We start from the raw sequence: 15,527 nt of genomic DNA, 5'->3' as shown, positions 1-15,527 counted from the left end.
GGTCTCACTTTTGCTCAGGCTGGTCTTGAACCCATGAGCTCAGGCAATCCACTCACCTTGACATTCCAGAGTGCTAGAATTATAGGCGTAAACCACTGCACCTGGCCTCAATTTTTCTTGGTTACCTCTGAGCATGGGGAACTCACCACCTCCAGTACCTAAGGGAAGTGGTGGGTGGGCCCTTGGGGACCAGGGCTCCCTGAGGTGTGAGTGCCCACCACATCCCTCCCACCCCCCGTGGCCTTGCAGAACCACTCATGGAGCGAGCTCTACTCCTTTGCGCTCTTCAAGGCCATGAGCCACATGCTGTGTATTGGGTACGGCCGGCAAGCTCCTGAAAGTATGACTGACATCTGGCTGACCATGCTCAGCATGATTGTAGGTGCCACCTGCTACGCCATGTTCATCGGCCATGCCACCGCCCTCATCCAGTCGCTGGATTCCTCACGGCGCCAGTACCAGGAGAAGGTCTGGTGGGGGCAAGCCCTGTCCTGGGTCTAAGGGGGGAGGCAGGCTCTGCTGTGGGGTCTGAGAGGCAAATCCCACCCGACCCTCCTCAAAGCCCTGCATGCTCTGTATGCTCAGGGCAGAGATGGAAAGGGGTGCTGGGTACAGTGTAGTGGGGAGTAGGGACACAGGATGAAGAGGAGAAAGGAAAGCCCTTTGGGTGGAGGGAATAGCTCCTGGGAAGCATTTTAGGGGAGGGGTCCTCACTCAAAAAACACACAGTCTTTAGAGGGACTGGGAGCTTCAGAGGGACCCCAGAGGGAGAACAGAAGATGGCCTCTCTTGGGAGGCTGGGCCCATTTGGGGGTCAGTGGGTTGGCTCAGGACTGGGCTGGAGTGGGGAGGGTAGCTAGCCAGTGGAGTCTGAGAGGCCGGGTGTTGCTCAGGGTAAGGGTTCAAGGAAAGCAAGGCTGTTTGGCCACTTAGACGTGGCCTCCAGACCTGGGAGAACGTCCTCAGGGCTAGTCCTAGGCATTGGGATTGGCATTGGGGGCCATGGAAAGAGAGCAGTGCGGGCCCTGTGGGTGGTACCACCCAGAGTTGTGCCTCAGTCTCAGTTCCCTCCCTCTATGAGGCTGCCCTGTCTGTCCTGCTGCCCTCCCTGTCCAGGAGCTGCAACCCCCCAGCAGGACCAGCCGGATCAGCTGGGCTGTGTGCCAGGTGCCCGGCCGTCCGGAAGCCGTGGGTTTCACACCCAAACACGAGCTGGTGCCACCACCCGCCCGCCGTCACGGGTTCTGCTGAGCTCAGGACAGCTGCAGCTGGGCAGGGTTGGGGTGGAAATGGGTCAGGGGCATCCCTGGGGGTGCCATTCTGGGGATAGCAGGGCCTGGCACCCCTGCCTGGCTCCACACCCCTAACCTGATGGGAGGGCAGAGCCAGTAGTTTCTGGAAAGATCACCTGGGACAACTAGGGCCACCAGCAGGGTGGGGGCTCTGGGAATGGGTCTGGCATGTGGGGGGACCTCGAGTATTCAGTACAGCTTCCCATAAGAAGCCCTCCCCTCATCTGGGCGTGGTAGCACCTGTAATCCCAGCTACTCAGGAGTCTGAGGTGGGAGGATCCCTTGAGCCCAGGAATCTGAGGCTGCAGTGAGCTATGATGGTGCCACTGTACTCCAGTCTGGGGGACAGAATGAGACCCTGTCTCCAAAACAGACAAAACCAACCAAACTGAGTAGAGATATTACCCTATTTCTTAGGGATAGGGTAGCCAAATAAAATTCAGGATACCTAGTTAAATTTGAATTTCACATAAATAGTTTTCTTTCAAATATTGCATGGGATGTACTTAGACTAAATATTTTTGTTGTTTAGCTGAAATTCCATTTTAACCAGGCATCCTGAATTTTATGTGACAAACCTAACCCAATAATTAATTCTGTTGTTGTTAAGTGGGGCAGGAGGGTCCAGCTTGTCCTGGGCTGGGCTGGGCGGGGCCTCCCATCCGTGGCGTCTGACCTGGCTGGCCCTCTGCCCTGTACAGTACAAGCAGGTAGAGCAGTACATGTCCTTCCACAAGCTGCCTGCCGACTTCCGCCAGAAGATTCATGACTACTATGAACACCGCTACCAGGGCAAGATGTTCGACGAGGACAGTATCCTGGGAGAGCTCAATGGGCCCCTGCGGGAGGTGAGGCGGGTGCCAGAGGGCAGGGGCCTGGTGGGAGGGGCCCGCAGGACTCAGAGTTAGCCACCCCACCCCTGGCTGCTAGGCTCTGGGTCCTGGAGGGGAGGAGTGGCCAGCTCAGCTGCAGCTTAGAGGACTTAAGCCTTCCCACACTAGACTCCCTTCGGTGAAGCCTCATCCCCTGCTCCCCACCCCAGAACTCCCCAGATACCCCCTTCCTGATTCCACCTGCTACATTAGCAGACCTGCTGAGACCTGTGCCAAGCAGAGCAAGGCAGGCTGGAGTGGGGGTCTTTCTCTGGGGTGGGTTGTCCAGCCCTGCTGAGCACCAAGGGCTGACCAGCTGATTTAAATCCTAGCTCTGGCCCTTGCAGCCTATGCAACCCTTGGGTAAGTTTCCTGGGCCTTCTGAAACAGACACCCACACAATGAGCTGCTTAAAAGAGCTATTTATTCTCTCACAGTCTGGAGGCCAGAAGTCCAAAATGTTTGGGGCTTTGTTCCCTTCAAAGGCTCCAGGGGAGGATCCTTCTTGCCCTTTTAAGTTTCTGGAGACCCCAGACGTCCCTTGGCTTGTGGACACATCTCTCTGGTCTCTGCCTCCATCTTCTCTTACCTTCTTCCCTTACCCTTTTTCTATGTGTTTCTCTCTCTCCTTCTTCTCTTTATAAGAACTCAGGTCCACCCCACTCTAGTGTGGGCTCGCTTAATTATTTATATCTGCAAAGACTATTTCCAGACAAGGTCCCATTCACAGGTACCACAGCTCATAGCTTCCCACAACACTCAAGCAGTTATTGAGTGGTGACTGGGTGCCTTGCCCTGTGTGTGACAGTCCTTGCCCTTGAGAAGGTGGGGCAAAGGGACAGAGGACAGTGACACAGAAAGTGTCAGAGAAGCCCTGACAGAACCAGGAGCAAGGAGAGGAGAGAATGAGGCTGCAACGTCTGTACAAAGGGAATTGCCCAAGCTGTGATGGTGTCCCGGGAAGAAAGTATGGCAAGGACAAAGACCCCAGCAGGGAATGATGACGTGGGCTTGGAGACAAGCCTGACACTCAACAGCTCAGCAGTGGAGGGGCACAGGATTTCTTCTGGGGGCTCCCATTTATATACACTGCCTCCCAGGAGGAAGGTACCATGAGTAACCATTGAAAATGTTTATTTGGGGAGGCGCCTGTGGCTCAGTGAGTAGGGCGCCGGCTCCATATGCTGAGGGTGGCGGGTTCAAACCCAGCCCCGGCCAAACTGCAACAAAAAAATAGCCGGGCGTTGTGGCGCGCACCTGTAGTCCCAGCTGCTCGGGAGGCTGATGCAAGAGAATCACGTAAGCCCAAGAGTTAGAGGTTGCTGTGAGCCATGTGACACCACGGCACTCTACCCGAGGGCAGTACAGTGAGACTCTGTCTCTACAAAAAAAATAAAAAAGAAAATGTTTATTTGCATTTGATAATGATTTTCATTCATTCATTTAATAGAGACATAACTCACAGACCACGAAATACATAAAAGTCTGTGGTTTTTAGAATACTCAGAGTTGTGCAACAATTACCACTTTTTTTTTCTTTTATTTGAGACAGAATCTCACTATGTCGCCCTTAGTAGAGTGCCGTGGTATCACATCTCAACATCAACCTGCAATTCTTGGGCTTAAGCGATTCTCTTGCTTCAACCTCCCAAGTAGCTGGGACTACAGGTGCCTGCCATAACACCTGGCTATTTTTTTGTTGCAGTCATCATTGTTAGCTGGCCTGGTCTGGGTTCAAAAGCACCAGCCTTGGTGCATGTGGCTGGCACTGAAAACACTGTGCTACGGGTGCCGAGCCCATTACCACTATCTAATTCCAGAATATTCTCATCACCCTACAATAAAACCTGGACTGTTGGCTCAATGCCTGTAGCTCAAGTGGCTAAGGCACCAGCCGCATACACCAGAGCTTGCGGGGTCGAATCTAGCCTGGGCTTGCCAAACAACAATGACAACGACAACCAAAAAATGGCCAGGCGTTGTGGCAGCTGCCTGTAGTTCCAGCTACCTTGGAGGCTAAGGCAAGAGAATCGCTTAAGCCCAGGAGTTAGAGGTTGCTGTGAGCTGTGATGGCACAGCACTCTACCCAGGATGACAGCTTGAGACTCTGTCTCCAGAAAAAAAAAAAACAACAAACCTGGGCTATTAGCCATCACCTCCACTCCCATGGCCTCCTGGTTCTGGCAACCTGGACTTAATAATTATCCAGGCATTCACAAATACCAAAGTCAAGTCTATAAAGTCACATATACTCCAAAAAGGAGTCTGGCTTCTGTCTTGTCTCAGTCTCTCTGCCTGGTTTTATCTGGTTGTACCCTTTTCTTTTCTTTTCTTTTTTTTTTTTTTTGACATAGAGTCTCACTATGTTGCCCTCAGTAGAGTGCCATGGTGTCACAGTTCACAGCAACCTCGAACTCTTGGGCCCAAGCGATTCTCTTGCCTCAGCCTCCTGACTAGCTGGTCTACAGCTACTGCCACAACACCTGGCTATTTTTGTTGTTGTTGTTATTGTTGCAGTTGTTTAGCTGGCCCGGGGTCGGGTTTGAACCCGCCACCCTCAGTGTGTGTGGCTGGCACTATAACCACTGTGCTATGGGTGCCAAGCCACTTTTTTTTTTTTTTTTTGAGACAGAATCTTATTTTGTCACCCTCGGTAGAGCGCTGTGGCATCATAGCTCACAGCAACCTCAGACTCCTGGGCTCAAGCAATTCTTTTGCCTCAGCCTCCCAAGTAGCTGGGACTACAGGTACCCACCACAATGCCTGGCTATTTTTAGAGGTGGGGGGTCTCATTCTAGTTCAGGCTAGTCTCGAACTCGTGAGCTCAGGCAGTCCTCTTATTTAGGTCTCCCAGAGTGCTGGGATTATAGGTGTGAGCAACCGCACTTGGCCTCATTTTCTTCCTTTACCACTCTCTCATTTTTTTGAGACAGAGTCTTAAGCTGTCACTCTGGGTAGAGTGCTGTGGTGTCATAGCTCATAGCAACCTCCAACTCTTGGGCTCAAGTAATCCTCTTGCCTCAGTTTTTCTTTTCTTTTCTTTTTTTTGAGACAGAGTCTCACTTTGTCACCCTCAGTAGAGCGCTGTGGTGTCACAGCTCACAGCAACTTCCAGCTCTTGGTGCTAGGGGGATTCTCTTGCCCCAGCCTCCCAAGTAGCTGGGACTGCAGGCGCCTGCCACAACACCCAGCTATTTTTGTTGCAGTTGCCACTGCTGTTTTAACTGGCTGGGGCTGGGTTTGAACCCATCACCTTTGGTTTATGGGGCCGGTGCCCTACCCACTGAGCCACAGGCGCCATCCATTGCCTCAGTTTTTCTATTTTTCTTTTTTTTTTTTCTTTTTTTTTAGAGACAGTCTCACTTTATCACCCTTGGTAGAGTGCCATGACATCACAGCTCATAGCAACCTCCAACTCCTGGGTTTAAGCGATTCTCTTGCCTCAGCCTCCCCAGTAGCTGGGACTACAGGCACCTGCTACAATGCCTGGCTATTTTTTTTTGTTGCAGGTTGGCCGAGGCCGGGTTTGAACCCACCACCATCGATATATGGGGCCGGCACCCTGCTCACTGAGCCGCAGGTGCCGCCCTCTGTTTTTCTTTTTTCTTTTCTTTTTTTTTTTTTAATTTCAGTGTGCTTGTTCATTCTTTTTTGTTTGAAGTACTCCTTTTTTGTTGATTTTCTTCTTCCTCTGGTGGTGCTGGCTGTTTTTGATGTTGTTAGTAAGACGGGGTATTACTCTAGCTCGCTGCTGCTCATATGGGTCTTGAACCTCTGAGCTCAGGCAATCCACCCGCCTCGGCCTCCCACAGTGCTGGGACTACAGGCATGAGCCACCACGCCCGGCCAGTTTTTCTATTTTTCGTAGAGACGGGGTCTTGCTTTTGCTTAGGCTGGTCTCGAACTCATGAGCTCATGCAATCCACATGCTTTGGCCTGTTAGAGTGCTAGGATTACAGGCATGAGCTACCAAGCCTGACCTTTTTCTTTCTTTTTTTCCCCAGTTTTTGCCCAGGGCTGGCTAGGTTTGAACCCGCCACCTCCAGCATATGGGGCTGGCGCCCTACTCCTTTGAGCCACAGGCGCTTCCCAACCATTTTCTTTTTTTTAATACAAAACAAATGTGTGGGCACACCCCGTGATGCTGCCTTCTCGAGGTACTCTCTCTGATAGTGGGGCACCTGGACTAACCTCCCCAGCCCTGGGCTGCAATGGATGTCCTGCTTTGGGCTTTGTGAGATGACTTCCCCAGGGGTGCTGGCTCAGGGCACACAAGTGGAGACGCCCCTGGGTTTGGACCATATTCCCTCTAAGGGTTGCACCATCCAGGGGTCCTCAAACTACAGCCTGATATTTTTTTTTTTTTTTTTTTTTTTATAGAGACAGAGTCTCACTTTACCTCCCTCAGTAGAGTGCCATGACATCACAGGACTCACAACAACCTCCAGCTCTTGGGCTTACGCGATTCTCCTGTCTCAGCCTCCCGAGCAGCTGGGACTACAGGCGCCCGCCACAACGCCGGCTATTTTTTTGTTGCAGTTTGGCTGGGGCTGGGTTTGAACCAGCCACCCTCGGTATATGGGGCCGGCGCCCTACTCACTGAGCCACAGGCGCTGCCCCCATTTTGTTTTTTTACTTCAAAATAAGATATGTGCAATATGCATAGGAATTTGTTCATAGTTTTTTTTTTTTTTTTTTTTTTTTTTTGTAGAGACAGAGTCTCACTGTACCGCCCTCGGGTAGAGTGCCGTGGCGTCACACGGCTCACAGCAACCTCCAACTCCTGGGCTTACGCGATTCTCTTGCCTCAGCCTCCCGAGCAGCTGGGACTACAGTCGCCCGCCACAACGCCCGGCTATTTTTTTGTTGTTGTTGCAGTCGGCCGGGGCTGGGCCCGAACCCGCCACCCTCGGCATATGGGGCCGGCGCCCCACTCACTGAGCCACAGGCGCCTACCTTGTTTTTTTTAACTATCGTCCGGCCCTCCAACGATCTGAGGGACAGTGAACTGGCCCCCTGTTTAAAAAGTTTGAGGACCCCAGTGACAATGAGAGAGACCCTTGTTCCTTGCTGAGGAAGGTGGCAGCTCACCTGGGGATACTTCTTTGTGATAGATGAGAAATGTCAGCTGAAACATACGGCACTCTACCCAAGGTGACAGCTTAAGACCCTGTCTCAAAAAAAAAAAAAACCCTTGGGGCGGCGCCTGTGGCTCAAAAGAGTAGGGCGCTGGCCCCATATGCCGGAGGTGGTGGGTTCAAACCCAGCCCCAGCCAAAAACTGCAAAAAAAAAAAAAAAAACCCTTGGGCTCAAGCAATCTTCTTGCCTCAGCCTCCTGTGTAGCTGGGACTACAGGCAACCACCACAATGCCCAGCTATTTTTTTTTACAGATGGGGTCTGGCTCTCACTCAGGCTGTTCTCAAACTCCTGAGCTCAGGAGATCCACCCACCTCAGTCTCCCAGAGTGCTAGGATTACAGGTGTAAGCCATCATGCCCAGCTTTTTTTTTGAGACAGAGTCTCACTCAGTTGCCCTGGTGTTGAGTGCTCTGTGTCACAGCTCACAGCAACCTGATGTTGAGTGCTCTGCTGTCACAGCTCACAGCAACCTGAAACACCTCGATTCAAGTGATCCTTCTTTCTGGGTCTCCCAGAGTCCTAGGGTTACAAGCGTGAGCCACTATGCTGAGCCTTATCCAAAACTTTTGCTGTTTCTCTTCTCTACAGAACTTTTGGTCATTTCTGTTTTTAGAAATTATTTATATATAGAGGACATTGACCCTTTTTGATACATGTTTCATCCTGATGACCATTTGTCTTTTAACTTGCCTATGGTATATTTTGCTATAAAGGCTATTGATACAGCAGGTGCTTCATATATGCTTGCAGTATATAGTAGGTGCTGAATAAGTGTTTCATTTATACAGGAGATGTACTATATGTGCTTGCTGTACATAACAGGTATACAGTGTTCAATACCTATTGTCAGTACACAGCAAGTACTTTCTGTTTACTTTTGGTAGAAATGTGTGCAATACTTTTGTGAACATAACAGATGCTCCATATATTTTATGTATACAATATGTGCTCAGTAAAGAGTATTTACTACCTATATTTCATATACAACAGGTGCTTAATACATGAGAATGTACACACCAAGTTTTCTTCTGTTTCACCCTGTTGCTGTAGGCTAAAATACCATGGCATTAGCCTAGCTCACAGCAACCTCAAACTCCTGGTTCAAGGGATCCTCCTGCCTAAAGGTGCCAGTGCCTGCCACAATGCCTGGCTAATTTTTCTATTTTTAGTAGAGATGGAGTCTCGCTCTTGCTCAGGCTTGTCTCAAATTCCTGAGCTCAAGGGATCCTCCCACCTCAGCCTCATAGCATGCTAGGATTACAGGCCTGAGCTCCCACCCCTGGCCCTTATTCTGGTTTTTGTATTGTTTTTTGTTTTTTGCAGTTAAATCCCTGAGTCTCCTTTGGAACTTATCCTGGCACATGATATGAGGAAGTATTCACCCACTGTATAGCTAAGGACCCCTCTTTGTCCTGTTGACTTGAGAGGACACCTTTACTTTATACTAAAATTCCATATGTGTAGGGCACAATGGCTCATTCCTGTTATCCTAGCACTCTGGGAGGCCAAGGTGGGTGGATTCATTGAGCTCAGGAGTTCCAGACCAGACTGAACAAGACTAAGATCCTGTCTCTATTAAAAAAAAAACAAAAAAATAGAGGTGGTGCCAGTAGCTCAGTGGGTAGGGCGCTAGCCACATACACAGAGGCTGGCAGGTTCGAGCCCTGCCCGGGTTCAAACAACAATGGTTCAATAGCCAGGTATTGTGGTGGGCACATGTAGTCCCAGGTACTTGGGAGGCTGAGGCAAGTGAATCGCTTAAGCTCAAGAGTTTGAGGTTGCTGTGAGCTGTGATGCCATGGCACTCTAACCAGGGCAACAGCTTGAGACTCTGTCTCAAAAAAACAAAAATAGAAGAACTAACTGAACGTTGTAGTGGGTGCCTGTAGTCCCAGCTATTTAGGAGGCTGAGGCAAGGGGATCTTTTCTGTAATCTTAGCACTCTGGGAGGCCTAGGCGGGTGGATTGCCTGAGTTCACGAGTTCAAGACCAGCCTGAGCCAGAGAGAGAGACTTCGTCTCTAAAAATAGCCAGGTGTTGTGGCAGGCGTCTATAGTCCCAGCTACTTGGGAGGCTGAGACAAGAGAATTGCTTGAGCCCAGGAGTTTGAGGTTGCTGTGACCACAACACTCTACAGAGGGTGACCAAGTGAGACTATCTCAAAAAAAAAAAAAAAAAAAAGCCCAGCACTTGGGAGGCCGAGGTGGGTGGATTGCCTGAGCTCACAGGTTCAAGACCAGCCTGAGCCAGACCAAGATCCCATCTCTAAAAACTAACTAGGTGTTGTGACGGGCGTCTGTAGTCCCAGCTGGGAGGCCTAGGCAAGAAAATCACTTAAGCCCACGAGTTTGAGGTTGCTATGAGCTATGATGCTACTGGACAGAGTAAAACTCTGTCTCAAAAAATAAAATAAATAAAATTCCATATGCACTTGGAATTTTATTTCTATACTTTTAATGTATTCCATCGGCCTGTCTGCCTTTTGAGTGCCAAACCCACATGGTTTGAATCACAGAGGCTTTATAATGTGTTCCAGTATCTAGCAGAGTAGTCCCATCTCCCTACTCTTATTTTTTATGGGATTCCTGCTGTTTTTTGCTCATTTGTTCTTCTAAATGAGCTTGACTAGCCTCAATTACTAGAAAAGGAAGCCTGTTGGTATTTTCATTGGGATCATGTTGAATATGTACATAAACAGTGAGAATGGATGTTATCAACGTGTTCCAAGCCTTCTTGTGCCTTTCCAGAGTTTCTATGAGATTTCTTCATGTAGCTTTGGACATTCCTTGTTAAACAAACACTGAGCCATTTTACTTAACTCTCCATGCTGATAAGATGGGGCTTCTCGACCAGGTCTCTTCTTCCAAGTGGTTTTTATTTGTATACACAAAGGGTATAAATTTTCTTTATATTCTTTTTTTGTGTGTGTGTGTGTGTGTGTGTGTGTGGGTTTTGGCCGGGGCTGGGTTTGAACCTGCCACCTTCGGCATATGGGACCGGCACCCTACCACTTTGAGCCACAGGCGCCGCCCTATTCTTTTTTTTTGAGACAGAGTTTCATTCTGTCACCCTCGGTAGAGTGCCCTGGCATCACAGCTCACAGGAACCTCCAATTCTTAGACTTAAGCCATTCTCTTGCCTCAGCCTCCCAAGTAGCTGGGACTACAGGCGCCCATCACAATGCACGGCTATTTTTTGTTGCAGTTGTCATTGTTGTTTAGCTTGCTCGATCCAGGTCCGAACCCACCAGCCTTGGTGCATGTGGCTGGCACTGTAACCACTGTGCTACAGGCGCCAACCCTATCAATTTTCTTTTTAAGGTAAGATTTTCTTTTTATAGAAACATATTTTACAGAAAAGTGCCCATGTCATAAGGACATAGCTCATTATAGATTCCATAAAGTAAACACTGTAACCACCACCCAGCTCAAATATGGTACAATTCCATGCCCTGAAGCTTCCTTGCCAAGGGCAACTGTTACCCTGACTTCCACTACCATCGATTAGTTTTAAGGTCCTTGGGGTTTTTTGGGTTTTTTGTTTTTATTTTGAACAGAGTCATTCTTTGTCACCCTCAGTAGAGTGCTATGGCATCACAGCTCACAGCAACCTCAAACTCTTGGGCTGAAATGATTCTTTTGCTTCAGCCTCCTGAGTAGCTGGGACTACAGGTGCCCGCCACAACACCCAGCTATTTTTAGAGACAGGGATCTCGTGCTTGCTCAGGGTGGTCTTGAACTCCTGAGCTCAAGCAATCCACCTGCGTTGCCCTCCCAGAAAGTCCTTGGTTTTCATGTTGACTTTTTTTTGTTTTTTTTAATCACCTGCTATTTTGTCTAAGTTCTCTTGTGTTGAAGTTTCCATTGATTCTTTCAGGCTTTCCAAGTAGTCATATTATCAGCAAAATGAGTTATTGTTTTTCCTTTCCAATTCTTATATATGTAATTGCTTTTTCTTGTCTAATTGCACTGGGCACTCCAAAACAATGTTAAGTAGTAGGGTATTCTTGCTTTTTTTTGAGACAGAGTCTTACTGTCTCACCCTCTGTAGAGTGCTAACTCTTGGCTTCAAGCGATTCTCTTGCTCAGTCTCCCAAGTAGCTGGACTTCCAGGTACCAGTCACAACACCCAGCTGTTTTTAGAGACTGGAGTCTCGCTCTTGCTCAAATTGGTCTTGAACTAAGAGCTCAGGAAATCCACCTGCCTTGGCCTCCCAGAGTGCTAGGATTATAGCGTGAGCCCCCGCACCCAGCTGGGTTTTCTTACTCTTGATTTGGTGATGAAAATTCCAGTGTTTGCCTGTTAAGATGCTGAGTGTCTAGGTGGCGCCTGTAGCTCAAGCAGCTAAGGCACCAGCCACATACACCAGAGCTGGCCCAGGCCTGCCAAATATTGACAACTACAACCAAAAAATAGCCAGGCTTTGTGGTGGGCACCTGTAGGCCCAGCTACTGGGGAGGCTGAGGCAAGAGAATCGCTTAAGCCCAGGAGTTGGAAGTTACTGTGAGCTGTGATGACTCGGCACTCTACCCAGGGCGATAGCTTGAGGCTCTATCTCAAAAAAAAACAAACAAAAAAAGATGGTGAGTGTCACATTAGAGTGTTAGACCCATTTCACAGATAAGGAAGCCGAAGGTCCCTGGGACAAAACAGTCCCAAAAGAAGAATAAGAAAGAACCAAGAGCCAGAGCCACACCCTGACACCACCCATGCTTCTACCCCAACAGGAGATTGTCAACTTCAACTGCCGGAAGCTGGTGGCTTCAATGCCACTGTTTGCCAATGCTGACCCCAACTTTGTCACAGCCATGCTGACCAAACTCAAGTTTGAAGTCTTCCAGCCGGGTGACTACATCATCCGTGAGGGCACCATTGGCAAGAAGATGTACTTTATCCAGCATGGCGTGGTTAGCGTGCTCACCAAGGGCAACAAGGAAATGAAGTTATCTGATGGCTCCTATTTTGGGGGTGAGCCTGTGGGGAACAGAGCTGCAGCCTTTGCAGCAATGCAAAGGGCAAGGTGGGGAAATGTCTTCACTCTGTGGTGCCAATAGGAGTGTGGACTGTGACTGGGACAGGTGTCAGGAATAGCCTCTGGTAGAAAGGCCAGTGCCTGCCCAGGTACAGAGGCTGGACCATGCTCTTAGGGTGGGGAGGGTCCTGGGGGTGTGCTGGGGCAGTAGGTGTTGCCTCACAGCTGAGGTGCCTTTTCTTGGCCACATGTAGAGATCTGTCTGCTCACTCGGGGCCGGCGCACGGCCAGTGTGCGGGCTGACACCTACTGCCGCCTCTACTCATTGAGTGTGGACAACTTCAATGAGGTGCTGGAAGAATACCCCATGATGCGACGTGCCTTCGAGACCGTCGCCATTGACCGTCTAGACCGCATTGGTGAGTTGGCCATCCATGAAAGGAGGGAATCAGACTGTGATGGGAGGGATGTGGCTGGCGACCCTCCAGGTTCATTTGAATTCTGACCGATCCTCTGACCTGGCATCCTACTCTGGCCAGACACAGCCTGGGTTTCCCAAGGAAGATAAAGCATGAGGTGTTTGCAGTTGTGCTATTTGTCAAGTGGCTGCAGTATGTTGGAGGAGCAGATGGTGGGCCACAAGGCTGACTTAGGGGCTGCAGCCTGTGCACAGCATGTGCAAAGGCCCTGAGGTGGGAAGGAGGCCTGGAAGCTACAGCCAGGGAGGCCTAGGAGGAGAGTGTTGGGGATGCAGGTGGGAGACCAGACACATAGGGTCTACTGTAAATCAGGAGCAGTACAGAGCCCTGGCAGGTTCTAGGTGGGGGTGACCTGATTGGATTTGCATTCTACAAGGGCACATTGTCCAGGAGGGAGTGGTAGCCTGGGGGCGGGCAGCCTCAGGACAGGGAGTGGTAGAGGATCCCATAGGTGACTGAGAGGTGGTACCCTCAGGACTTGCTGACAACTGGATACAGGAGCTAGGGAGATGGTGGCCCTGATGCTGTTTGGAGAAATGAAGACAGTGGCTGGAAAAGCTGGGCTGGGTAGGGAGGAGAGGTGCGAGGGTGCTTGCTAGCATGCAAAAACACTCAACAGGTTTGTATGTGACAGGCACTCAACAATTTGCTTGATGCAGTAGGTGTTCAACACATTTGATATACTTGCTATATACAGTAGGTACTCAGCACTTGGTATAGCCAGGTGTTCTGGGTATGCTTCTTGAACACTGTAGGCACTCAATATGTGATTATTGTATATAGGAGATGCACTTGCGTACTTGGTTTAGAGTGATACCTCCTCCATGTAAACAGCAGGTACTCAAATACATGCTTGCTATATGCAGAAGGTGCCTCATGTGTGTGGCTATACAAAGTAAGTACTACTTGTTTTCTATACACAGCAGGTACCCAATATGTGCTTTCTGTAGACAGAAAGTGCGCCTTATGTGCTTATTCTATTTAGTAAGCACTCAATACCAGCTTGTTTTGCACTGCAGGCACTCACCCTGCACACAGCAGGTACTCTGCACCTAGTCCCTGTAGACAGGAGGGACTACATGTGTTCTTGTTTTATACAATAGATGCTCAATGCCTGTTTGCTATATACAGCAGGCACTCAATATGCTTGCTCTACACAGCAGGTGCTCAGCCTGTACACTGTAGTCATTCTATGTGTGCATGTTGTATACAGCAGGCACACCTCCTTGCTCTACACAGAAGGCACTCCACACATGCCTGTACATAGCCACATGTGCTATACATAGTAGGTGCTAGTGCATGCTCACTGCGCACAGCAAGCCTCTGTGGTAGACACCACCGTGTGTTGATGCTGCCTCCACTGCAGGCAAGAAGAACTCCATCCTGCTCCACAAGGTGCAGCACGACCTCAACTCTGGTGTGTTCAACAACCAGGAGAACGCAATCATCCAGGAGATCGTCAAGTACGACCGCGAGATGGTGCAGCAGGCCGAGCTAGGTCAGCGCGTTGGCCTCTTCCCGCCTCCGCCGCCACCACAGGTTACCTCTGCCATCGCCACGCTGCAGCAGGCAGTGGCCATGAGCTTCTGCCCACAGGTGGCGCGCCCGCTTGTCGGGCCATTGGCCCTGGGCTCGCCACGCCTTGTGCGCCGTCTGCCCCCAGGGCCCGCGCCCGTCGCCTCGCCCGGGCCCACGGCCCCTACCAGTCCCCCGGGCGCACCCGCCAGCCCTCGGGCGCCGCGGACCTTGCCCTATGGCGGCACGCCCGGCTCGCCTGCTGCCCCCCGGGCCGGGCCTGCCCTGCCTGCACGCCGCCTGAGTCGCGCGTCTCGCCCGCTGTCCGCCTCACAGCCCTCGCTGCCCCACGGGGCGCCCGGCCCCACGGCGTCAGCGCGCCCAGCCAGCAGTTCCACGCCGCGCCTGGGGCCCGGGCCCGCGCCCGCAGCACGGGCCACTGCGCCCAGCCCGGACCGCAGGGACTCGGCCTCGCCCGGCGCTGCCGGCGGCCTCGACCCGCTGGACTCCGCGCGCTCGCGCCTCTCATCCAACTTGTGACCCTCGCCATGCCGCCCCGCGGCCAGGGCTGGCCAGGGGTGGGCCGTCATTCAGACCAAAGCCATGCCATTGCGCGCTGCCCCGCGCCTGCCCGCCCCAGAAGCCATAGAGACAGTAGGTAGTTGTAGTCGGATGGGCGGGCTAGGCTGGCGGGGGAGCCCCATCCAAACCCCCAGCCATCACCCCTCACCGCCCCGCGCCCACCCCCATTGCCCCTGGCCCCCACCCCCGGCCTCATGTGCGCGTGCGTGCGAGGGGCTCTCTTCACCTCGGTGCCTCAGTACCCCCAACTGTAAGGTGGGGAAGGGGCGGCCGGTGGCCTGGAGGAGACCACTGTGCAGTCCGGCCCGCCCCCACCTCTTAGGTGGCTTTCCGATGAGGATTGTTTTTTAAGTGCAATACTTGGCCTGCTGGCTTCCTGCAGCCCCCACCGTGCTCACGCAATAACCGGCCTGGCCCTGTCCCTGTGTGCCCCGTGGTGCCCTTCCTGGAGCGGGAAGCCCCCAGCACCGCACCAGGGGAGGGGTGGGCCGTCCTGGCCGCTAGGACAAGGCCAGGGTTCAACGTAGTGATGAATGTACTGATGAGGCGAGGAAGCAGCGCCCCCACCGCGGCCCCCGCCCCATTAACCTCCACACCCCCATTCCGCGCAATAAACGACAGCATTGGCGCCCAGCCTGCAATGTCTGATTGCTTGGGGTTGGGCCCCATGTGGCT

General features: G+C 51.5%; 1 protein-coding gene across 2 annotated transcripts in view; it reads left to right on the top strand.

Annotated features, from left to right (window-relative positions):
* Positions 1 to 15,483, top strand: part of HCN2 (hyperpolarization activated cyclic nucleotide gated potassium and sodium channel 2) — a 34,908-nt gene extending 19,425 nt beyond the window's left edge. The window contains exons 4-8 of one of the 2 annotated variants that reach the window (XM_053581633.1): positions 250 to 468; positions 1,994 to 2,140; positions 12,032 to 12,272; positions 12,531 to 12,695; positions 14,122 to 15,483. In XM_053581633.1, the coding sequence (XP_053437608.1) occupies positions 250 to 468; positions 1,994 to 2,140; positions 12,032 to 12,272; positions 12,531 to 12,695; positions 14,122 to 14,810 (1,461 nt within the window). In that variant the 3' untranslated portion in view covers positions 14,811 to 15,483. The remainder of the gene's footprint in view (positions 1 to 249; positions 469 to 1,993; positions 2,141 to 12,031; positions 12,273 to 12,530; positions 12,696 to 14,121) is intronic. The other variant, XM_053581634.1, reaches the window with a different exon arrangement.
* Positions 15,484 to 15,527: the final 44 nt, after the last annotated feature.

This window comes from Nycticebus coucang, chromosome 2 (assembly GCF_027406575.1).
Source record: "Nycticebus coucang isolate mNycCou1 chromosome 2, mNycCou1.pri, whole genome shotgun sequence".
Taxonomy (NCBI): Eukaryota; Metazoa; Chordata; class Mammalia; order Primates; family Lorisidae; genus Nycticebus; species Nycticebus coucang.
The sequence above is the reverse complement of the archived record's forward strand: the minus strand, read 5'-3'. Positions and strand labels throughout refer to the sequence as shown.